Raw genomic sequence first — 25,369 nt, 5'->3', positions numbered from 1 at the left:
CTCAAGGGAGATTTGCTCAACTTGATAAATTAAAGATTAAATTCATTAATTGTGCGTTTCTTTAAGAGACTCCTGCCTTTTCTCCCTTGTGCTTAGGCAGGTGACAGCTCCCACTTCCTGCCTGGGATTCCTAGGGATAGTATACATTGGTCTCCACTGCGATCCTAGGCTTAAGCTAAACAACAAAAGGACCTGCGCCATTAAGACCTTCTATTGTGAAGCCGAGCATCTAAGTGGAATCTAATGGAAAAGTTCCCACTGGTCTCCTGTATGAGGGATGACTCCATTTCTGTCATGTGTGAGAACAGGTGTAGGAATTGGTAACCCCAAGGGCCTCTTTCCTGGCCGCCATTGGATGATTGTGGCTTCTTGCAGCAAGGACTCCCTTCTTCAGTTTCAAACAAAGAAGTTAATTAGGTCAGGTAACCGGGAACACAATGGGGGATTCTGTTGCCTGCAGCCTCTTGAACAAAGAACTTTTGTTACAGAGATTCTAACTGGCTTAGCTGCTGAGGGAGATTTCTTGGCACATTTCCAAACTGTTTTCCTCTATTTCCCTGAGGTGGATTTATTTTTTGTAATATAAATTGTGTGTGTGTGCGCGCATGTAATAAGGGTTTTTGAAAATTATCGGCAGTGAGGAATTTGCCTCGAGTTGGAAATGATCCCCCCACCAAAACACGACAGCGGCCTATACGCTCGCAGTCTCCATTTGATCGGTCTGATTTGACTCAGGCTGGGAGCGAACAGTGGGCAACACAGGTCATTTGGAGCCTCTGGAGGTGCCCTGGATGGTACACCTTTTGCGGAAAGATTTGCAAAAGGCAGAGATTCCCAACGCAGGTGTAATGGATAAGCCAAGCCGTCCGTATTTAGTTCCAGGGTAAGGAGGCTATAGAATAGTTTATCAAGAAAACAAATGTGAGAGGCTTAAGGTCAGTCAGAAGGGTGGACAGATCTAAGGGGACAGTGAAGCTTCAACACGTGGCCCGAGATGAGAGCTGGAGGCTGCCCTACGAATGGGTGAAAGGCGTGGATCCTTGGGACCTTGGTGATGGTTGACACTAAGAAGGGACAATGGGAGCAGGAAATCCTCAGGATGTTACTTACAAGTGGTATTGGAGACAAAATACCCAGCACGCTGAGATATTATTCGGCAAATATATTTATGTTTACTTTGGTCCTGAGCTGGGGCCAAGCCTGAAGGTGTTTGTACAGTTTTGTTTTAGTTTTTAATCCAATGTTTGTGTTTTTGTTTTTCCCTTTGGTCAGTGGAATCATGTAAGTTTCAGCCACCATTCCCATGTTTCTATTTTTTGTTTTTAGTTATGTTCTCTTATTTTCTCCATAGTGTCCCAAAGCTTACTCAAGACTACCCAGGAACCTCTTCCCCAAGATGCTGTTAAACGTATGTTGTCGTTCACTGGAGGGGGTTGGGGGGAAGGAGGAGATAGTACAGTGCATGGCTGTATAACTCCAGCATCATCACTTTCTTTGCATGGTTCTGTTTCTTGAACACCTGTCTTTTCATAAAATGTGTATTTCCATTGCTTTGCTTGTAACTGTGTCCAGTTTTGCCAGACAACTTCAGATGCCAGGCTACGAGGATTGACTCAACTTCTATTTCTGATGAAAAATTTTTTTTCAGCTTCATGTCATTCTGCTACATACCGTACGTATAACATTACTGTGTTTTATTTGGCATCACTATTCTATTTCCTAAAGCTGTCAAGATGCCATAGCTTTACAAGAGGCCATGAATATAAGTGACTCGTTTCCCAGAAAAATACATCATATACATGCGTGGTGCTGACTCCACAGACCAGTGCGTATGCACGGGCTTCACTTATGTGTTGTAAGGCAGATGTTAAGCCTTAGGAAGTGAAAGACTACCTTTAGATTCCCTAACCACCTCTTCTTCCTCTCCCTGAATGCACCTTACTAGGGCAAAAGTGCCCGACCTCAGGTTTTATCATTAGGTTGTGGAAAGATTTTTCCAAAGAAATCATCATCCAACCTTAGAATGTCTGTGTTTTGTGATTGATTTCACTTGGTGTATCTGACTACCTTGGTTTTAAAATGTTAACACACAGGTATTTATTATTATTTTTTTAATGTTAGTTTTGAGAGAGAGACAGAGCGTGAGGAGGGGAGGGACAGAGAGAGGGAGACACAGAATCTGAAGCAGGCTCCAGGTTCAGAGCTGTCAGCACAGAGCCCAACATGGGGCTCGAACTCATGAGCCGTGAGATCATGACCTAAGCTGAAGTCAGACGCTAAACTGACTGAGCCACCCAGGAGCCCCCACAAGTACTTATATTAAAATGTGGATTATATCCATAAATAAATTTATCCTTCTTTAGGTTAAGGATGATACATGTGCACACACACACACATTATTGATGCTTATAGTTGCTAGAAAAAGAGACAATTTCAGCTCGCATTCATATATAATGAAAATGAGCATATATTTATATTATCCTTAAAAAACCTGGTCTCCAAATTGATGAAACCAATTACCTTTAAAAAAAAGGGATAGATAACAGTTGGAGAATTATGTAACTTATAATTTCATCATAGACCATTAAGGTTTTTTAATGGCCACCATGAGATTCACATTCATTCACTTTATATATAACTTTTGAAAGATGTGGGAGTTTCACTAGTATAGTCCACATATTTTTGTGATTGTGACAAAGCATTTTTTCTAACAACATTGAAAGTATTACAAGTGAGTAGACACACAGGACTGGAGAAAACTGGATATTACACTGTAGGATTGATAATATATTGATCTTTGTGGCAGGTTGCAATTTACCCGGTGTTTTCATGGATCATTTATTTTTCTCAGGAACACTTTGTGGGCATTTTCCTCATTTCCTTTATACATACGAGAAAATGAAGCTGTGAGAGCCATCAAACGTGGCAGGACCAGCTTTGAAACCTAAATGATATTGTGGCTCTGCACTTATACTCCATACGGTCAAGTATTGGGCTCTGTTTTTTACGTTAGAAAAATTAGTATTTGGAGTTCAAAATGCATTTTAAGAATACAGAAAATAACAGAAAGAGGAAGAATGTTAAAAAACATTTTTTCTAAATGCAGTAAATAAAGCATGCATCAACAAATGAAATATCTTCCCCCCTTTTATAAAAAATATTTCATTTCATAGCATGTTAGCATACAATTGTATTTTTCCATTTTTAGTAATTAACAGACATGAACATGACTTGATAAATTTATTTTCATGAAGTACCTCAGATTTTCCAAACAGACGTTGAAGATCTCTCGCAATTTTCTCTTTCCCAGTAATTTTCTCCGACTACTTGCAGTGTATTTGGGATCATGACACCTTTCCTTTCTAGGAGGGGAAGTGATTTTGGCGGCTATATTTTCTTGTCTACCTGCAGAGACTCTTCATCACAGCGAGTGAAGTGATCTGCAGTGCTGGTACAAACAGACTAGAGAAAGCATATAATTTCCAGTTATTCATAGCCTGCGCAGCTATGCTTCCTTATTTATAGCAAAGTTACACATCTGATTTAAAGGATTCACGGTCATCTGGAGGTCAAATGCAGATGGCAGGATGTAGTTGGAGGAAAAGAGCCCAAAAAGAAGGTGAGCAAGCCCATAGGATTTAGCAAGATGGGCTTGCACTTGGCTTCTCCACCAGTCTAGGCTTTATTGGAGGATCTCTCTTTTCCCCAGAGTGGTTTGTTTGATGGGTTTCTCAGTTTGAGTTGCTTCTAGCCAAATAAGAAATATGAAAGGAGATAGGAAAAGCTTCTCCGTTAAACTGATGTAACATCGCACACAAGGAGAAGATGTGTGATGGCCTACATTACACGTACAATAATTTTCCTCTTCAAAGCGGATTATGATCAGGTTAAATCTTTGTCATAAAAACCACTTCTGAGCATTGCAATTTTAAGGAATATTGATTTTTTTATTATTATTATTTTGTTCATAGAAGATAAGACTCTAAACCACAGGTAGAGAGAGAGAGAGATGAGGCTAAGAGCTTTCATTTTTTTCATAAACTTGTGGATTTGAGTCCTTTATAGAAAAAATCCTTTCCTGTTTGAAAAAACTATCTGGTGAGACCTGAGTTGTTTCTGGCATTATTTTTTGTCTGCCCATTTGGGTTTAGAACAACACAGAAGGTTCACATTCATTCTGCCCAGTGCAATGTTTGCTAACAACAGTGAAAGTACTATATAAATATCTACTGATTAGTTTCTGTTTCAAATGAGAGAATAATTTTTTTTCTAGTGTTCTTCCCATCAGATTGTATCTCAAAAGGCAAACAGAATGACTCTTTAATGGCATTTGATGTCACACAGAGCATCGTGCCCGTATTTAGTCAGCTGATTGCACAAAAGGGTCTGGCCAAAGAGAATGACAGATGACCCATCTTTTCCTCTTTTCTTGCAGTGAGTTGTGGCACAGACAATAAATAAACCCAAGTCTCTCAACCTTGACACTGTTGACATTTGGGGCTAGATAATTCATTCTTGCGGATGCTCTCCTGTGCATGGAGGACGTTTAGCAGTATCCCCACCCTCTACCCGCTGGCTGCCAGTAACGGCACCCCAACTGTGTGAACTGAAACTGTCTCCAGACTTTGCCAGATTGCACCCTGAAGCAGGGACGGGCAAAGTCAGCCTCAGTTGAGAGCCCCTGATCTAGACTAACGGTGAGCCCACAGCCGACAGAAAGATACAACCAGACTGGTGCAAACAGTCACACTTTGCACGAACTCTGAGGGCATGTTGCTGCGTTGCCGGTCAGAAGCCTCCGATTCTCGGTTGACGTTTGTGAAAATTGAATCCGTTAGACCCGCATCCCTGCTCTCCGTATGTACAAGTTGGGGTAGAAGTCGCTGTTGCTGCCCTGACTATAGTCTTAGTTAGAGGTCTCAGTTTTTCTACTCTGACGTGAGTGCTGCTGGGGAGGCAGAGAACAGGCCAGCGAACCCCTGCCCCACCCCCTCCTCCTCTGTGTGTTTCATCTTCGTTTCACAGAATCCCAGCATATGCTAGAGAACAGCCATCTGTCATGATGCCGCACAGCCTTGCCACACAGATGACTTGGCATCTAGGATGCTCTTCGGGATCGTGGTTATGGCCTTAGGGTCTGTGCAAAGGCTGGATCTGGCCTCATGCAGGATCCAGAAAGGAAAAACATTATTTTTGTCCTCACATCAAAATGGCCAAGATACCATAGAATAGACTAATACACTGCCAGAGTGTATAAAAATAACAAGGACAAGGGTGCCTGGGTGGCTCCCTCTGCTGAGCATCTGACTCTTGGTTTTAGCTCAGGTCATGATCTCACGGTTCATGAGTTTGAGCCCCGCTTCAGGCTCTGCACTGACAGCGCAGAGCCCGTTTGGGATTCTGTCTCCCTCTCTCTCTGCCCCTTCCCTGCTCACACACGCATGTTCTCCCTAAATAAATAAATGGGATTCTTTCTCCCTCTCTCTCTCTCTGCCCCTTCCCTGCTCACACACGCATGTTCTCCCTAAATAAATGAATGGGATTCTCTCTCCCTCTCTCTCTCTCTGCCCCTTCCCTGCTCACACACGCATATTCTCCCTAAATAAATAAATGGGATTCTCTCTCCCTCTCTCTCTCTGCCCCTTCCCTGCTCACACACGCATGTTCTCCCTAAATAAATAAATGGGATTCTGTCTCCCTCTCTCTCTCTGCCCCTTCCCTGCTCACACACGCATGTTCTCCCTAAATAAATAAATGGGATTCTGTCTCCCTCTCTCTCTCTGCCCCTTCCCTGCTCACACACGCATGTTCTCTCTAAATAAATAAATGGGATTCTCTCTCCCTCTCTCTCTCTGCCCCTTCCCTGCTCACACACGCATGTTCTCTCTAAACAAACAAACAAACGAACTTCAAAAAAAAAATAATGAGGATGTCAAATCAGGCCAGATCACCACCCCAAGTTCTAAAGCTGCCACAGTGGCTCACAATTTGCAAACCACAGATAACTCACCGTGCACCCTTTGAATGGAATGTGCCTCCTTTGCCGCCGATTTGTCATATCCTGTCCTAACACCCAGGCATTCGGTGTTTGTCCAGACTTGAACCATTGTTCTTAATCACACTGTACGTGTTCTTCTGATGGCAACAAGCAAATATTAGTCCTCATTAGCACATTCTCGAATACTAATGGAACTGTGATATTTTTCTAAAACTGCCAAGCACTATTAACGACAATTAAAACCATTAAAACATCAGTGGCAGTAAAATCTATTAGATTGACACATGAGAAGCCACATCTTTGGTATTGAGAAATAACCAGAATAAAAAATGGCTTTTTCCTCCAAGCTATCAGAGGGAGAGATCCTGAGATTGACAGGAATTGATTTGCTCAGCAAACTGGCATTTTAAAAAAAAAAAAAAAAAAAAAAAAAAAAACTCATCTACTCAGAACAGTAAAAAATGCCCACCATATATATATATATATATATATATGCTCTATTCTCCAGCTATTTCCAAAGAAGAGTAAGTAGATAGTTTAATAAAAGTTTTGGCAAAAATTTTTCCACAAAAGACCAGAGAGTCAATATTTGAGGTTTTGCAGGCCATATGGTCTCTGTTATACATACTCAACTTGGCAGTTACAGCTGTGAAAACAGCCACAGACAATAGGTAAACAAATAGATAACAACTGTGTTCCAGTAACACGTTATTTGCAAAAAAAAAAAAAAAAAAAAAAAGACCAGCATGCCAACCTTTGATTTAATAAAGCCGTTAACTTCTGAGCTCAGGATGTGCTGGTGCTAAGCTGGGTATTTTGAGGGACACCAACAAAGTAAACCAAGTTCCCTGCTTCCAATAACTTGACAGTTTTATTGATGAGATGAGACCTTGGTGTGTGATAGGATTAAATAACAATATAACGTTAAAACATACAAGTGTAGAGAAAGACTGGTGTGGACGGCCTGAGGAAAATGAAATTGGTTTTATCCTTAAGACCTCCGTAGAGGTTAACAGCTTCATCTGGCTTTTACTGCTACAGTTCCTTTGAAAGTAGATAATATTGCAGATTTTGACTCTTTGAACTCATCTGTGGAGTGTTGAGTGACTGTGACAGGTAATCTCTTTATGATCCACCATTAATGAAGTTGAGAATGGCTTCGGACACATGGACAGAAAACAATAACCGGAGGTTAAGGCAGCCTAGATGCCAGTTATTACGGCTGTGGCTGCACATGTGGTTTTCAGATGCAGACTCGAGGTTGCTCTCCAATTTTGCGGTGCACTGTGATATTAATAAAAATAACGCCAGCCTTCCTGCCTCCACGCTCCTTTCACAGATCGACAAAATTCCCACATCAGTACGTGTCCATAAGACATAAAAAAGAAATGTAGCTTGACTAGAGTAAACACAGCGTAGATTACATTTTTATTACCTTCTGTCGGCACGATGCAGGGTCGGCCAGCTATGATCGCACTGCCTATAAAACAAGCGTGGAGCCGGGGCGTGCCGGGGAAAGGGCCTTTGTTCCTTTCTTCTTTTTCATTTTTAGAAGCGTCTGAAATGATATTTAAGGGTCACACAAGCTGTTTTCGCATCACAAGCGTCCCCTCTCACCTGGACCTCGCGGGTGTGATAAATATTTGAGTTTAGGATGTGTTTGGGATTTAAGTAAGTCATTTTGGAACGAAAGAAATGGACTTTTCCTTCTTTTTCTTTTCATTAAAGTCAGGGTGGCAATCTGCATGCTCTGCCTTGTTTCGGGGTTAAATTTTCAGGTTCACGTTTCACCTGTATGTGAAGGACCCTTACTGCCACCTCTCATAGGAAGCACTGCCATTTCTAGTCCCACTGTTGCCAGCACTGGATCAAAGAGTATTTTCAGCGATAAAGCAGTGACTGGAATAGGTCTTTATTGACTTTCATCTTCTGTTGTCAGTGCTGTGGAGATAAATTGCCTTTCTCCTGATGAAAGGAGACTAACCAGACTTTCTTGTTAGAATCTAACACTGGTATATTGACCAAATGCCATTCACGGGCCTCTGGGGAAACGTTCTGCCTTCTGGCTTCTAGGTCGTCAGAGTTGTTACTGTTTGAAGGTGGGGTCATTCCTCCTTCTACATCCTGAGCCCTTCTTGACTGTAGAACTATGTATCCCCTACGGGGCACCTGGCTGGCTCAGTCGGTTGAGCATCCACCTTCAGCTCAGGTCATGATCTCACGGTTTGTGAGTTCGAGCCCCGCGTTGGGCTCTGTGCTGACAGCTCAGAGCCTGGAGCCTGTTTCGGATTCTGTGTCTCCCTCTCTCTCTGCCCCCCTCCTGCTCGCACTCGATCTCTCTCCCAAAAATAAATAAACATTAAAAAAAATTTTTTTTATATTATGCGTCTCCTAGAGATTGAGGAAACAACTGAATGTCAAAATGATGGAGGCAGTTTTTCACGATGTCTGCAGTGTTTTGACTCTACATTCTTGCCGTCTTGGGTATGAAATGGAGTACGTCGTAGTGATTATATAGTCAGAACGAAAATGAACTAAAAATTTAGCATCAACTTTGATTTATTAGCTGAATTTGATCATGTCCCTGATACAGAGCTTCTTCCTAATGGGCAAGGGGAGGGACTTTTACCACATCCTAAAAATAATACCAGTTTTCCCCTCGTTTGGAAGTGAGTTTCCTAAAAATTGTAACATTTTCTCAGGGGAAATGCTGCAATGGAAACCTTTCATTGGCATCGTGTCCCCAGTGATGGTGATGTATTTTGTTACAGGAACATAGGGTGCAGCACCAGGCGTCATTAATAAACTGAAAGCAGATGTGTGCCAAACTCCATCCACCAAAAAAAAAAGGCTCCGACAGGTACCAAGAGAGTTTACAATCAACGTGAAGTGAGAATATTGTGACACCCATTGGTACAAAATTATTAAAACTGAAATGAATACACACACACACACACACACACACACACACATGAAAAGAATTTCTCCCTTAGTATCTGGTTACCTGTGGTTTAGGTGATGAGAAAGAAGCAAATCTGTGATTCGTCTTATGTCTGGGAGGAGGGGTGGAGAGCCTTCCAAGAGAACGCCTCACTATCTCCTGCTGCTTTTCCAACCCACCCTCCTTTTTATCTTTTACCCTTGAGAGACCTCCTTCCTCTGCCCCTTGGCAGAGACAGAATGACCTTTTTTTTTTTTTTTTTTTTTTTAATGTTTATTTATTTTTGAGAGAGAAGGAGACATAGAATCCATAGCAGGCTCCGGGCTCTGAGCTGTCAGCACAGAACCCGACGCGGGGCTCGAACCCACAAACCGCGAGATCATGACCTGACTGAAGTCAGCCGCTTAACCGACTGAGCCACCCAGGCACCCTTAGAGTGGCCCTTTTAAAGCATCATATCACATATTTCCCTTTCTCAAAACAACTCCCATTGGCTCCTCGCCATCCTTACGGAGGGTAGCAGGCCTCGCCTGATGTGACCAGCGTTTCCTCTCTGCCTCTTCGCTGCTTACTGTCTCCCTTGCTTCTTCAGCTCTGGCCACACTGACCTAGCTTGTCCAGGAATTTTCCAGGCACTCTCACCTCTTAGGGCCTTTGTGCTCGTTTCTGCATCTGCCTGCTACGTTCTTGCAGCTGCTAACAGGGAGGTGGGGCTTCAATTCTTTGTCTAAACATCACCTCAATTAGACCCGGCCTGGCCACCTCCTTCCTGCTGTGGTCTCTCACCCACCGCCAGCTCCCTTCCCCTGCACCCCCTGATTCTTGCCAGCCCTGCTATAGTTTTCTTTTTTCTCCATGATAGAAATCGCATTCTAACAACGTGTCTTAATTTTGTCTTTTTTTTTTTTTTTTCTCCTGAAGCGGTGGTTTCTCTCTCTAGAATATGATTCCCCAAGAACAGCGGTCTCTGTTGTCTTCATTGGTTTGTCCCGTGCGTCTCACATTAGTGTGGGGTGTAATTTTTGTGAAACAGAGGGATAAAGGAATGAACGGGCACACTAGAGGCGGCACAGTCTACATCCGAGCCGCTGTCTCGGCTTTTCAGATACCTCTGACCTCCCAGAGTAGCAAACAAGCCAGGATGAGGTTCATATTGAAAGCATCAGTCATCCAGAATGTGCTGGATTTGGGGAAGCAGAATGTTCACCTTGAGGCGGTAAAGTGCTGTGAAGTAGAACTGCTTTCCTGTAGCGTTTTTTTTTTTTTATTATTTGGTATTCCATTCAGACACCCATTCTTAGTATGAAAAGGTGTATGTCCTACCATGGTTTATAAGGCTGTTTTGAGACACGAAGAAAATCAAGATGAAGGTCATTTCACAGTTTAGAAGCCCACGCATAGGACGGTGCCATGTGCTGCTAATGATTTGTCGGCTAGAGGTCAAAACCCAGAGCTAAAGGCGTTTAACCCTGAATTTTAAGTCCAGTTTTCCGCAAAAGGGGAATATACCCAGCGAGCTTGCTTGCAGAAGGCATGAATGAGCACGACAGAGCAGGGGCCGAAGGCTAAAAGATCATCCAGCTTCACACGCCTGGCCCCAGTCTCATAACCCTACTGGATTCTGTTGAACTTTGGTTGGAGGTCATTTGCCAGATAACATTCAGGGCAGGAACGGCTGTTTGCTAGAAAACGGGTCTGCAGATAACTTAGCAAAGCATATTTTTCACCAATTGTCGTTCAATAACAAAAGCAAATACTTTCCAGTGCCCTGGACGTATCCATGGGATTAACCCTCTTCTACTCTAACGGTTCACTTTATAAGCCTTTTCATGGTTTACCTAATCTTAAATTCAGACCTGTTTGTGGGTCGGGGATATGAGGAGCTGTGTTAAACGCACAATAAATGCAATGGGGTAATTTTTGATTCTCCCCACGTATTAAATGGGGACACCTGGAAAGCACCTAGCGCAGTAGAAGCAAATGAACCTGGGCTATTATTATTTGGCCAACTTGGAAATCTGAGCCTGTGTCTCAATTTTTAAGGAGCCTCAGAGGCCTCTGGACAGGACAGACTGCTGTATGTTAGCTTATAAAACCACAACAAAAGTAAATGTCCTAAGTCCAATTTGCTTCCACTTTCTTCGTTGTTGAAATGACCTATGTTTTGGCGTGCCTGGGTGGCTCAGTCGGTTAAGCATCCAACTCTTGGTTTCATCTCAGGTCGTGATTTCGCAGTTTCATGAAATCAAGCCCCACATCGGGCTCTGTGCTGACAGCATGGAACCTGCTTGGGATTCTCTCTCTCCCTGTCTCTCTCTGCCCCTTCTCATGCTATTTCTGTCTCTCTCTCAAAAAATAAATAAATAGATGCGCCTGGGTGGCTCAGTCGGTTGCACGTCCAACTTCGGCACAGGTCATCATCTCACAGTTTGTGAGTTCAAGCCCCGCGTCCAGCTCTGTGCTGACAGTTCAGAGCCTGGAGCCTGCTTCCAATTCCTGTGTCTCCCTCTCTCTCTGCCCCTCCCCTGCTCACACTCTGCGTCTCTCTCTCTCTCTCTCTCTCTCTCCCCCTCTCTCTCTCTCAAGAATAAACATTAAAAAAAGTTTTAACAATACATAAACTTAAAAAATATTTTTTAATGACCTATGTTTTAAGTGACCCGTGATATACAGCTTCCCGTTCCTTTGTGGCCTGTAACATACCCTGTCATTCCTCGAACCACTCTTTTCCCAAAGGAAGCACGTTTTTGAAAGGGCACAGGGTTCCTGCCCCTGCCCACTGTCCTTGTTATCCTGTGTCTGGCCTACCGTGGACTTTATCACAAACTATCAGCTGTTCCTCGTGTGACCATGTCTTTAGGACATGGGAATATTAGAGAAATAGAAGCCGAGCTCTCTGTACAAACCCCTGCTTAAAAACATTCTTCCCTTCCTCCCTACCAGCTGCAGGGTAGTGATAATGAAATAGTAAATTCATTTTCACATATCAAGATGTACCATCATTCTTCTGTCCTTGCCTGTACAGTGATCTGGTTTGCTCATTGGTATGAATACAGGAATGTTTCACTCACACTAATTGAAATGGAAGGTTAGTGTGAATGGCTACAATGTTTGATTTAAAGATTAAAAGAGAGGGGCGCCTGGGTGGCGCAGTCGGTTAAGCGTCCGACTTCAGCCAGGTCACGATCTCGCGGTCCGGGAGTTCGAGCCCCGCGTCAGGCTCTGGGCTGATGGCTCGGAGCCTGGAGCCTGTTTCCAACTCTGTGTCTCCCTCTCTCTCTGCCCCTCCCCCGTTCATGCTCTGTCTCTCTCTGTCCCAAAAATAAATAAATAAACGTTGAAAAAAAAAATTAAAAAAAAAAAAAAGATTAAAAGAGAGACTGCTTCCTTTAAAGTCCTTAACTAAAGGAAATAACAAGAGCCGCTTACAAGGATTTACTCGAAGGGAAATACTGGGTTCAATGGAATAAATCAGTAATACAGTATTTGTATTTATTTCCATGTGCCTAAAAAGAAGGTTTAACACTTGAAATATTCTTAATCCTATTAACTATACCTTGCATGCTCATTTCTTTATGATTCTTTTATTCTTAATATTGCAAAGCTACATTTTAACATAGGCTATAATGCGATTATACTGACTCGGATTTTCGTGTTGATCTCCTTTTCCATAAAACAGTAGACAATATTTGCAAATCATAAGACTTGGAGAAAACCATAAAATTTGCCAACCATAAAAATTGGATGGAGAACTTCCCCTAGTTATGTAGTAACTTTTATAATTCCAGTTTTCGAAGAGGATGCCGCTATGGTTCTTTTTTTTTTTTTAATGTTTATTTATTTTTGACAGAGAGAGAGAGAGAGACAGAGCATGAGTGGGGGAGGGTCAGAGAGAGAGGGAGACACAGAATCCGAAACCTGCTCCGGGCTCTGAGCTGTCAGCACAGAGCCCGACGCGGGGCTCAAACCCACAAACTGTAAGATGGTGAGCTGAGCCGGAGTCGGACTTTCAACCAACTGAGCCACCCAGGCGCCCCAGTTATGGTTCTGACACTTAACGGATGGCTATCTCGATCAGTGAAAATAGCCTCAAACATTTATACATTTTCATGTGTTCAAAATGAAAAGTACTATTTGCCTAATTTTGTCATTCTGCCAGATTGCACTGTGCTGAAAAGAACTTTAACTCGTTCTCGCTTGAGCCATACCAGTTTAAAGATGAAAAAATGATTAACACCATGGGAAGCAAATTTAACATGCTAAACATCACTTCCATTTCAAGTGGGGAAAATGATGAAGTAAAATATACTTGCATATTGATTTGCTTGAATTTATGCAGAAAAATACTTGCCTTTGATTTCCTTTAAAAAAAAAAGATTTTAAATTGAAAATGATTTTCAGTGTTAAAAATTAAGGACTCATTTTCAATAATCTGTGGGCCTTTTATGTGGGTTATACCGAAGATCTTTTTTTTTTTTTTTTTTAACGTTTATTTATTTTTGAGACAGAGAGAGACAGAACATGAACGGGGGAGGGTCAGAGAGAGAGGGAGACACAGAATCCGAAGCAGGCTCCAGGCTCTGAGCCATCAGCCCAGAGCCAGACGCGGGGCTCGAACTCACAGACCACGAGATTGTGACCTGAGTCGAAGTCAGACACTTAACCGACTGAGCCACCCAGGCGCCCCCCCGAAGATCTTTTAGAAAAATACCTACTGCTTTTCCCGTGGGTGGTGGTCCTGTGTGTGAAATAAAAGCTCATTTTTTCTATGGTTTGTTTACGCTCCAAGATTTGGATTACATGTGATGCCAGGGAAGAGACCGAGGGCACTGACGTGAAGGACCCTGGGTGCCACCCTGGGTGCAGGCTGTGTAACACACATGGGGTGGCATCTCATTTTCCCAGTGCACCTAGCATGCTGGCTGACAGATAAAGAAACGGGTACGTAGATGACTCACATTACCTGCCCTGGGTCACAGCCAGTCTAAGAAACACGAGCATCAAGGTGTGCCTAATTCCAGCGCTTTCCCCATTCGCTGCTGAAACACGTTCTCACTCATCTACCACACAGAAGATGGGACCAGATGCTTTTTAATATGTACGTCCTGTGCCAGTCCCAGACCTATTGACTCAGAATCCCCTGGTGGCAGCCGAAGAGGGAACACAAAGTGTTTTGAAAAATAATTTCAGGGGCGCCTGGGTGGCGCAGTCGGTTAAGCGTCCGACTTCAGCCAGGTCACGATCTCGCGGTCCGTGAGTTCGAGCCCCGCGTGGGGCTCTGGGCTGATGGCTCGGAGCCTGGAGCCTGTTTCCGATGCTGTGTCTCCCTCTCTCTCTGCCCCTCCCCCGTTCATGCTCTGTCTCTCTCTGTCCCAAAAATAAATAAAAACGTTGAATAAAAAAAAAAATTTAAAGAAAAATAATTCCAGGAATATGCCCCACTTCCTTCCTTCCACTTGAAAGCAGCCATCTATATAGACACCTAAACTGCTCTTTTTTTGTTGTTAATAATAATAATTCTTAAACCTTGATTAAAGAAAAAGGGGAAGAAATCTGAACAGATATTTTCTCTTTAAAATTAAGATATTGTTTGATGGGGCGCCTGGGTGGCACAGTCGGTTAGGCGTCCGACTTCAGCCGGGTCACGATCTCGCGGTCCGTGAGTTCGAGCCCCGCGTCAGGCTCTGGGCTGATGGCTCGGAGCCTGGAGCCTGTTTCCGATTCTGTGTCTCCCTCTCTCTCTGCCCCTCCCCCGTTCATGCTCTGTCTCTCTCTGTCCCAAAAATAAATAAACGTTGAAAAAAAAAAAAAAGATATTGTTTGATTATGTAATGAAAAAAGCCTTCTGGTTTTGGTTCAAATCTTGGAGCCTTTGGGTTGTGGAGATTCCAGGCGTTTTTTCTCAAAGCATGTATAAAAGACATTTATCTCAGAAATTAGTTTCCAAATGATTTAGCCATAAATACTTCTCATTTAACTCTTTGGGATATTATATCTCAAATGTAGAAGTCAACAACTAGATAAAATAGTGAAGAGTAGTACCTAGAACATGGGTGATATTTTAATAATCTTTTGAATAAAACACTTGAGTTGATTTGACCCAAAAACATAGTGAAAACACCGAATTTCACTGTTTTGGTTGAACATACTCTATTCTTTAAATCAAAGTCTTTTTTTTTTTCCTTTGTTTCTTTTTTAAATTATGTTTTAATGTTTATTTTTGAGAGAGACGGAGCACAAGCAGGGCAGGGGCAGAGAGAGAGGGAGACAGAACCCGAAGCAGGTTTTAGGCTCTGAGCTGTCAGCACAGAGCCCGACGAAGGGCTCGAACTCACGGACCGCGAGATCATGACCTGAGCCAAGTCGGACACCCAACCGACTGAGCCACCCAGGCTCCCCTCTTTTTTTTTTTTTTTTTAAAGTATGCTCATAAATGCTCTGAATTCCCACTAATCATTGCTAATCTTTTGGAAAATTGCTTGTTTAGGCATTACAATTCACTCGGCTCATGAGTTAAAATAGTTTTTTTTACATACTCTTCAATTTTATGGGTATTTATATTTCCACATAATTTAGCAGTATATGTTGCAACTCGGTAATATTGCTTAGCAGTTTCAGTTGAATTCAAAGTAGAAATCACTTTCTTTCTTTGTGACAACTCTAATGAATTGGTCGGCTCTTGTCAAATTTTGCGAAGGCAGAAAGGTCCCTTTGTGATTTTGAAAATGCATTTATTGACGTTTACGGGGTTTGGGGTAGTGTTTCAAACACTCTCACCAAAAGATGGCTTTGAAATCAAGCTATCTGAAGATGCTGTAGAATTTACCTTTTTACTCTATGGTGCCATTATTCTGCAATAGACTTGGAGATTTGTTCAGTTTCTGTAGGAATCCTAAGCTGTGATATTGATAACGTATCTTACTGTCAGACTACAAAAGTTAATTTTGCAAGGCATCGGGATTTGGGACAAAATGCGTTAAACACCCAACTGGTTTCACTCTACGCACGCTTATTTTGCAAAGAAATGTAAATATAACGCTACACTTGCAAAATGGACTGTTTTATAGATTTTCCTTCACCCTGTCCTTGAAAGGTGTCCTGTGCTGGGAAGTGTCTCATGGTGTTCTCTTAAACAGCATTAACTTCTTGTCTGTGCTTCTCTACTAAAGTCTTTGTTTTGGAGTAAACGGAAAAAAAATGGCTTTCTTTGAAATGATTGGATACCGTTTCCCTTCTCAAACCTCCTTCTTTCTGCCTTCTAGTTCCTACAACAGCAGCCAGCACACCTGATGCCGTCGACAAATATCTTGAGACACCCGGAGATGAGAATGAACATGCCCATTTCCAGAAAGCCAAAGAGAGGCTGGAGGCCAAGCACCGCGAGAGAATGTCCCAGGTAATGTGACTTTTCCGTCCTGGAGTCTACAATAAAGGGGAAGTCTGGACTTGCCCCTGCCTCAGAGTCTCCCCAGGGACCCTATGGCTGGTGAATGCCTAGGAGTGGGAGGGGTCTTTAATTTTATCCAGCTCTTTAAAGGCGTAAAGTCTTAGTTTTAAATGTTTGCTCTGAGGGTACCCATTTAGGGTTTTTAGAATCTTCTTTGAGCATGCCACCTAGGAGAGATCCATTGACACTAAGGATAGCAAGATTTTGTAAGCACAAATTTGGTTACGTCTACAACATTGCCTCTGGTTTTATTACCCGGGTGTATGCGGACCCATAACTATGGTGTTGTCCATTAAACTCCCTTAGAATGATCTGTAGTAAAGACGAGTATTTTTTTATTAGTTGCCAAATTATTATAACTTTGAACCTAACATGTCTTACAAAGCGAATTCATAGAACCACAGGAACGTAAAAGCAAAGTGAACCATAACGATCATACCATCTTGTTTCATCAATGATAGATAATGCAGTGTGGTTCAAGAGTGTGACTTCACACTCTAGAAGAACGCAATATAAGTAACGCGAGAGACAGGCATTTGTAACTGGAGCCTTTCTTGCTCCTGATACAGTGCTCTTTTCAGTACACTGTGCGGCAAACACTGGTTTTGTTTGTTTGTTTGTTCGGGGTTTTTTTTTTTTTTGGCAGATTCTTTATGAAACAAATTAAAAAATAATTTGTTCAAAAACTGATTTACATATAATAATATCAATTTATGATGCCTATACCAGGTGCTAGATGTTGTATATATTAGAGATAGATAATATTAATTTTAGCCCTTTCTCAGATTCTTCGTTCATTCATTCATTCATTCATTCATTTATTCAACAAATATGTATCAGCACTTACTTGCCAATCACTGGCCAACTTGCGTCCACAATTTAGAGTGTGAAGAAAACATACGAAGAGTCAGATTTAAGGAACCATAAGTGAGTAAATGAGGAAAGCTCTCAGGTTAAAGTCAACCATTCCCTTATTTGGTGTTAACATTCTGTGGTAAATATAGGAAGGTATTACTAATTCTTGTACTGTTTAGCAGAAATACTTGTAAGTGTTCATAATAGACATTAAATAGGATTCATTAATTAGTCTGCTGTATGTTTTCTAAGACCACAATAAGTCTTTAGTAACAGCATTAATCATGGTGTTTTGACATGTGGGGCCTTACTAACTGTAGGGAGACCTCCCCCTCCAAGAGTTAGCCAGTTCTAGAGGTAGCAAATGACTAGCCTTTGGGCACACCTTCCATCGTCAAACCAACCACTTCAAAGCCCATATCCCCCAACTGCCTTCTTCAGGCTCTTACACTCTGACCCACTATCTACCTCCTCACCCCAAGTCTAGGTACCAGACATCTAGGGAGAGCCCCTGTACCCCAGAACCTACCAAAACTGTTCAAACTAGCCGAATCTAAGCCTGCTTACGCTGACTCACCCATTCCTTCTCAAGGAACCCAGACTCCTGGCTACATTTTCCCTCATGCCCTCTACCTCCTGACCCACCCTAGTGCTTCCCCGCCCTCTTCCCCTCAATGACATGGCATGTTGCCTCCTCTTGGGAACTGTGTGTGAGTAACAGTCTTTTTTCAATGGCATTTTTCTCCTGATCTGTTGACCTCAACATACTTGAATATTTAAAAAAAAAAAAAACAAACAAACCTATATTTTTTATTTTATTTTATTTTTTATGAAATTTATTGTCAAATTGGTTTCCATACAACACCCAGTGCTCATCCCAACCAAAAAAAAAAAAAAAAACCCTACATTTTAAAACAGAACTGCTAATGGATCTAGAAGACACAACACAATTAGTTGGGGTTTTTTGTTTGTTTTGTTTTTAAGAGGAATGACCATAACACTTGGATCCATTTTGGAATAATAACAAGTTGGGGGAGAGTTAAAATTCTTTGAATCTGGAATGTAACATGCAATTGTAGTTGTTGGCCATGATGAACACATAAAAGCAAGTTGAACTAGAAAGCTAGGTAGAATGGAATACTGAGGTTTCACCCAAAGGCAGTCCCTCTGAAAAACAGGACTTTTCATTAGGAAAAAAACGCAGGCTGGTATATAATCACTGTTAAGAAAGCATAGGATGACTTGGAGTTGTATTTATTACCTCTGAAATAACACCTTTTTTTTTTTTTTTTTTTTTTTTTTTTTTTAAATTTTTTTTCAACGTTTTTATTTATTTTTGGGACAGAGAGAGACAGAGCATGAACGGGGGAGGGGCAGAGAGAGAGGGAGACACAGAATCGGAAACAGGCTCCAGGCTCCAGCCACCAGCCCAGAGCCCGACGCGGGGCTCGAACTCACGGACCGCGAGATCGTGACCTGGCTGAAGTCGGACCCTTAACCGACTGCGCCACCCAGGCGCCCCAGAAATAACACCTTTTAAGCTTAAATCCTGTCTCACTTTTTGTTTCTGAAGCTTTCAGAGCCTTCTTGCTGGTCTCAAAATCATTTCAGGCACAATGAAGTCCAAAAAAGAATAATAACAAAAATAAACACTGAAAGCTTGGCTTGGCTAGGCTTTTCCAGTACTGAGTGATTTATTAGTGATTTTTTTGATACATATGTCAGTTTCAGATACTCCAGATCTCTCCTAGAATAGCAACTTAATTTTATTTTAGCAAATCTATTTAACCCATGACTTAGTCCATATAAATCTTTACAGAGTTTCCTCATCTCTTAGTTATTAGTTATATCTGAGATATGAGATGTTATATAAGATATAAGATATATATATATATATATATATATATATATATATATATATGATGTTATATAAGATATAAGAGATGTTATGCCAGAGCAGAGAGTGCATTGGTCTGCTAATTCCAGTGGTTGTAGGAAAGCGAGATGCCTGAGATTAACATTTATCTTCATAATCTGTGGTCCTGAATTCTGGGGACTGTTTGACTTTGAACTTGCCTGCCTCTTAAATCTCTATCTATGTACTAGTTGTCATTTTTTCTACATAAAATAACTAAGTCTTTGAAGATCCATAAATCCAATGATAACTGATAACTTTTGTTCATGCAGTGGAAAATTGCTTCATAAGACTATATGGAGGAACCTGAGACTTCTAATTGAATTTTTTTGTAATTTTTGTTACTATTTGTTTTCTTATGAAAACAGACATTTTGGAGGTTTTTTTTTTAGGTATTTGGTTGCTGGGGCTCATGATAACTAAACTTATAGATTGCTGTTGAATAGGGTCTAGCAAATCTAAGATTCTGAATAGTCTATGAATGCTTTTTATTCTATATATATATATCATGTAATAATTATATATGTTACTTATTTAGTAGTTTTACTATATCATTAAAATGAAATTTTTCAAAATGAAAGTTGACATTTCTCTAAATTTATTATTTTTAAGATAAGCATCAACATCTTAGGAACAATCCTTTTCCTGTCACCAAATAAAAAGAAACTTAGCTCACCTATTGAATTTGCCTTTGTTTTATGTTATTATATAAATATTATATATTTTATATATATTTATGTATATTTATAAATATACATGTATAACATTTATATATTATTTATGTGGATATATAAACACATAATTTATATAAGTTATATATATATACATATATATAAAATGTATATGTAATTTTTGTATTTGTTAATGGCACATTGGGCCATGGAAGACAAAAGCACGGTCTTTAGAGCTACAATGATCTTGGTGTATATCCTTCCTTCTCCATTTTTTTTTTCCTCCGTGACCTCGAGCAGGTAGCTTAACCTGATCCATAAAATGGAGATCGCCATGACTCATCTCATGGACTGCTTAAGTCATCAGTTAAGCAAGATAGACTTTATGAAGCTCTTAATACAAGATCTGCCATGTAGCAAATGTACAGTAATGTTTGTCATTGGAGCACTGCAGTGGAAGCCGCTGTTCTAGGAGAGAGATTGAGCCTGTGGTGTGTGTTTATCTTGCATTAAATAGGCCTAGGGTGATGGTTTGAGTGAATTGTTTTCTTTGGGAGGGTACAGGATATGGTTAAATTGCTCTGAAAGTCAAAATTCAATTTCATTTTGTAGTAGTGTTTATTTTCAATGCATCAGCCAAATCAGTCTCTTTAATTATTCCATGTATTTCCCAAGCTTAAGGTTTACAGACCAGGTTCGGAATGTACTAGGTGAGATGGCAGAAATGTAAAGGTAATACAGGAAATCAGTCTTCGCATTCCAATAAGCCCCTTGGTTTCTCTCTCAGACGAATTTTGAGATTCCTTGCCGTAAGAGTTCATGGTAGAGCACCGCCACCGTGAACATTCTCAAAGCAGGAAATTGAAATATTTTTTATTGCAAGCCGTATCTCCTCCATAAAGCAGAGGTGGTCTTCGTAGCCCCCTCCGTACAGGTGCCCTTTATTAACTCTTAGAGACACCAAAGCATCTGGGACCACGTGTTCTTTTGTGTTCTGTTCTTATTCATAACAGTAGGACATTGGTTCCAATTTTGTTGTGACCTGTTTAGGTTATTTTTTACATGTTCTTCAAGTATAATAGAAAATTCACTCCGTTCTGTTTTCTCCATAATTTCATAAAAACAACACAAGGAAGCTAGTCTCGTATCCTATATAACAAATTAATGCTAGTAGCTAATAAAATATCTAAATAAAAACCTACATGGTGATTTGATATGGTGTTATCTCATAGAAGTTCTCTGTCAATAGTTTTTTATTCTAAGTCTCTCTCTCTCTCTCTCTGTCTCTTTTTTTCTGATCTTGAAGGATGTCAGAAAAAAAATCAGTTCTTTAGGGACAAATACCTATAAATAACAGGCTTTGATAGTACAGATATTAGGTTCTTTTGTGCTTTGTATATCTACAAAGTATGTAAGTACATATCTGTCAACCGACCATTATTTTGCTTACTTGATCTTACTATTCTTTATTCTACCTAGTTCCGGTATGAGTTGCACTTAAAAAAGCTCTGCCTGACAGAGTATAGTACACTGGGAAAGGAAAGGCAGCCATAGGTGGTAAGAATCTAGTTTCATTCCATTTCAACAACATGCACGCAGCTGCAAGCTTCTTGGCATTCAGGCCAATGAATGAACCTCTCTCAGCGTAACCCTGGGTGGACTTCGAGGATGAGAAGAACAGGTGTTCTTTTCCTACAGAGCAGATTAGCCTGGTTACTAAATTAGCAGTTCTTGCTAAGAATACGTTTTGCTACATTTGGAACATTATAATGTGTACTCTCTTGGAATTTCTGGAGGTATATAGGGTCTTCTTTGCTGTTCATGATGGGGTTTGGCGAGCAAAGGCCCCCCTTACCTACCATCAGTGGGGCGGACCTGACGATTTCTGACAATAGAATTCTTCTTTTTCTTCCTCCATTATGTACTTCTTTTGGGGAGTGTGTTCATGGCATCCGTTAAATATTCATGCCTTGGGGCGCCTGGGTGGCTCAGTCGGTTAAGCGGCCGACTTTGGCTCAGGTCATGATCTCGCGGTCCGTGAGTTCCAGCCCCGCGTCGGGCTCTGTGCTGACAGCTCAGAGCCTAGAGCCTGTTTCAGATTCTGTGTCTCCCTCTCTCTGACCCTCCCCCATTCATGCTCTGTCTCTCTCTGTCTCAAAAATAAATAAACATTAAAAAAAATTTAAAAATAAATAAATATTCATGCCTTCCCCACTCCCCCACCCCCCACCCCATTTACTGTTTAAAAATACACAGTTGGAAATTTTGTAACTCGCTTTCACAAAAAACTAAGACTAAAGTATTCAATTTAATGTTGGAAATCCTTGTTCAAGAAATATATATAGAGGCGTCTGGGTGGCTCAGTGGTTTAAGCATCTTAACTCTTAATCTCGGCTCAGGTCATGATTTCACAGTTCGAGAGATAGAGTCCCACGTCAGGCTCTGTGCTGACAGTGCAGAGCCTGCAAGAAAAAAAAAAAAAATACATATCTATATGCCCTTTATGGATCGTTGACATTTGTGCACATCAAACAAAATGACTTGCAGCCACTTCTCAGGAAAAGAAAAAAAGGCTACCTTTGTTTCAAAGGGCCATATTCCTTCGATGAATGTGAACATTGCTGTGTAATATACTGCTATGAGAAATGATACACTTCTTAGTGGGAGGTCAAACAGTTTGGAGATAGGACTGGAATGTGATAATTTTCTTAATGTTTACAGTGTCGAATACAGAAAGAATAGATCTTTGAGAAAAGAACTGATGGTTTTAAATTGAAATGTTTTCTCATCTTGTAGGTCATGCGAGAATGGGAAGAGGCAGAAAGGCAAGCAAAGAACTTGCCTAAAGCGGACAAGAAGGCAGTCATCCAGGTAAAACCCAGGCGGGTTCTCCACCGGGCAGCATGGGCTAGCACCTCTAGAACCCCCAGGGGGATTGTTCACATTCCCACTAATTTGGACTATTGTTCATCATTGTCCAGGAATTCAGTTTCTTCAGCTCTTCCTTGTATTTGTTCGTAATTAGCTCAAGTTTTAATTCATTGCCATAAAACCCCTGTTGCTCCTTGCATTCTGCTTTTGGTTGCCAAATTCTTCCTTTACCTCTTCCCCTGGCACAAATCACACGCCATGATTAGACTTTTGCGACAGGAACTCCTCTCACAGCTGCCTAAAGCAAATTGTAAGATCCTCGTGGTCACTTTCCTATTAAAATACATTGAGGAAGAGCGGAGTTGTTTTGGTTGGTTTTTCTTTGTTTGCAATGTAATTTCGAGTTTTAAAAGTAACAGAAATTTAGCCTGTGCTACGGCTCGTCCAGTCAGTCTTCGGGGGCCATAGAGAAGAATGATTTACAGTGAGAAATCAGGATTGAGGATGGGGTGCGGGAAAGGGAGGCAACCCATAGAGCATGCCGAATTAGTCAAAATGTTGGAAGGACTGTAAATCTTGGAGTCAAATGGAGTAGGATACCCCCTTGGGAAGCCCCATGCTGCACGTCCGGTCCCGTGTTGATGTGTGCACGTGTTTGCAACGGCAGCATTTCCAGGAGAAAGTGGAGTCCCTGGAGCAGGAAGCAGCCAACGAGAGGCAGCAGCTGGTGGAGACGCACATGGCCCGAGTGGAAGCCATGCTCAATGACCGCCGTCGCCTGGCTCTGGAGAATTACATCACTGCCCTGCAGGCTGTGCCCCCTCGGGTAGGTCTGGCGAGGCCTCCTTTCACAAGTCGCTTCGGGGCCCAACACAAACAGGAGGCGTGGGGGCGCGGGGGGTGCTGAAGGCCACCGGAAGGAAATCTGGGGACTGTTACGAGCACCATTATGTACAGGTTTGGCCTCGGTTCCCTTGTCTTGAAGGTTATGGGGTCACAGGGGAGCCGCCTGCACAGGGTCATCTCAGCGCAATAGACACTCACGCCTTTCCACAGAGCCGTCAGGCAGGCTTCCCGGGGACTCGACGCGCAAGACCTGACCCCAGTTAATGTGCCTGGGACAGTGACACGTCAGGAAACGTGTCAGTGACAGCCGAAGTCAGGAAACCGCAAAAGTTGACAGGACTTTCTATGTAACCATCTAATGACAAATAACTGAGGGTTAAGAAGAGTTGGGGCGTGGTCGGGCTGTTAGGATTTCTGTCAGGATTTTGAGGAACTAGAACTCAAGTTTCCTGCTGAGGGAAGCAGTCATATTCTCTGGTGGGAAACCCTCATCAGTCTTGGTGTCCACAGAGAAGAGGCCTTGTTGGAGGTTTTCAGCAATAAATGCCCAGAAAGGCTTCCTGAGCAATGCAAGCGGATCTCCTCAGTGAGGCTTCATGGGAGAGTTTACTTTGGACATAAGGAACATTCTGAGCGGGAGTGTGTGTGTACTATGTCCGTCAGTTTATCCGTTACTGAGTGAGCGACATTAAAATCTCTGCTATTTTCTCATGTGATGCTATCAGCTTCTGCTTTTTGTATTTTTGAGGCTTTGTTTTTAGGCGCAGAAACATCCAGAGCTCTTACGTCCTCCTTCGCGCCCCCCCCCCCCATTATCATTATGACATGACCTCTTTATCCCTGGTACTATGTTTTGCTGTGAAGTTACTGTGTCTGATATTAAAGGTATTTCAGCTTTCTTCTGATCAATGTTATCATAGCATATCATTTTTCCATCCTCGTGGAACCTGTCTTTACAGTTGAAGTGCATTTCTTATAGGCAGCATACAGTTGAATCTTGCCTTTTAAAATTGTGAACACCATGTGATGAAGTTATTGATACAGTTATGCCTAAATCTGTCGTCTTGCTGCATCTCCTATTTGTTTCATCTATTCTTTGTTCCCTTTCTCTTCTTTTTTCTGCCAACTTTTGGACTAATAAGATATTTTTTTATGGTTTTCTTATATGCCCGTTGTAGGGTTTTTAGAACCGTAACTCTTTCTGTCGTTATTTTAGCGTTTGCCTCGGAGTTTTAGAAAATGTTTCTTTTTTTAAAATTTTTTTTTCAACGTTTTTATTTATTTATGGGACAGGCAGAGACAGAGCATGAACGGGGGAGGGGCAGAGAGAGAGGGAGACACAGAATCGGAAACAGGCTCCAGGCTCCGAGCCATCAGCCCAGAGCCTGACGCGGGGCTCGAACTCACGGACCATGAGATCGTGACCTGGCTGAAGTCGGACGCTTAACCGACTGCGCCACCCAGGCGCCCCTAGAAAATGTTTCTAACACTTCCCAATATTATACCAGCACAAGTGATACTATGCCACTTCATGTACATTACAAGAACCTCATCAAATTCTTCCATTTCCCCTTTCCCAATCTTTGGTCTGTTGTTGCCATACTTTTTCCGTACTACATTATTGTTAGTTTTCTTTTAAACAATGAATTATCTTTTAAAGAGTTACATAATAAGAAAAATAGTTATCTAGATAGTTACCATTTCTGGTGCTCCTTAATCCTTGCATAGATCCATCTGGAATTATCTTCGTTCTACTCAGAGGACTTCCTTGAAAGTTTCTTTTAATGCATGTAGATTGGTGAAGAATTCTTTTGCTTGTGTATAT

At 41.6% G+C, this 25,369-nt stretch overlaps 1 protein-coding gene and 1 long non-coding RNA gene across 8 annotated transcripts in view; both read left to right on the top strand.

Annotated features, from left to right (window-relative positions):
- APP (amyloid beta precursor protein) overlaps window positions 1–25,369 on the top strand; it is a 271,815-nt gene that overhangs the window by 170,246 nt on the left and 76,200 nt on the right. For 4 of the 7 annotated variants that reach the window (XM_086675790.1, XM_086675789.1, XM_086675787.1 and 1 more), the window contains 3 exons: window positions 16,202–16,335; window positions 22,624–22,698; window positions 23,366–23,524. In XM_086675790.1, coding sequence (XP_086531916.1) covers window positions 16,202–16,335; window positions 22,624–22,698; window positions 23,366–23,524 — 368 coding nt within the window. Of the gene's footprint in view, window positions 1–1,351; window positions 1,409–16,201; window positions 16,336–22,623; window positions 22,699–23,365; window positions 23,525–25,369 lie in introns of all 7 variants that reach the window. The other 3 variants (XM_086675788.1, XM_086675784.1, XM_086675783.1) reach the window with 1 other exon arrangement.
- On the top strand, window positions 2,515–11,531 carry LOC147577561 (uncharacterized). The gene is made up of 2 exons (XR_015240403.1): window positions 2,515–3,619; window positions 4,436–11,531. It is a non-coding gene; the product is annotated as an uncharacterized LOC147577561 (long non-coding RNA).

Source organism: Puma concolor, chromosome C2 (genome assembly GCF_028749965.1).
Source record: "Puma concolor isolate L17-30 chromosome C2, mPumCon1.1.hap2, whole genome shotgun sequence".
NCBI classification, from domain to species: Eukaryota; Metazoa; Chordata; class Mammalia; order Carnivora; family Felidae; genus Puma; species Puma concolor.
This window is presented reverse-complemented; position numbering and strand designations above follow the sequence as displayed.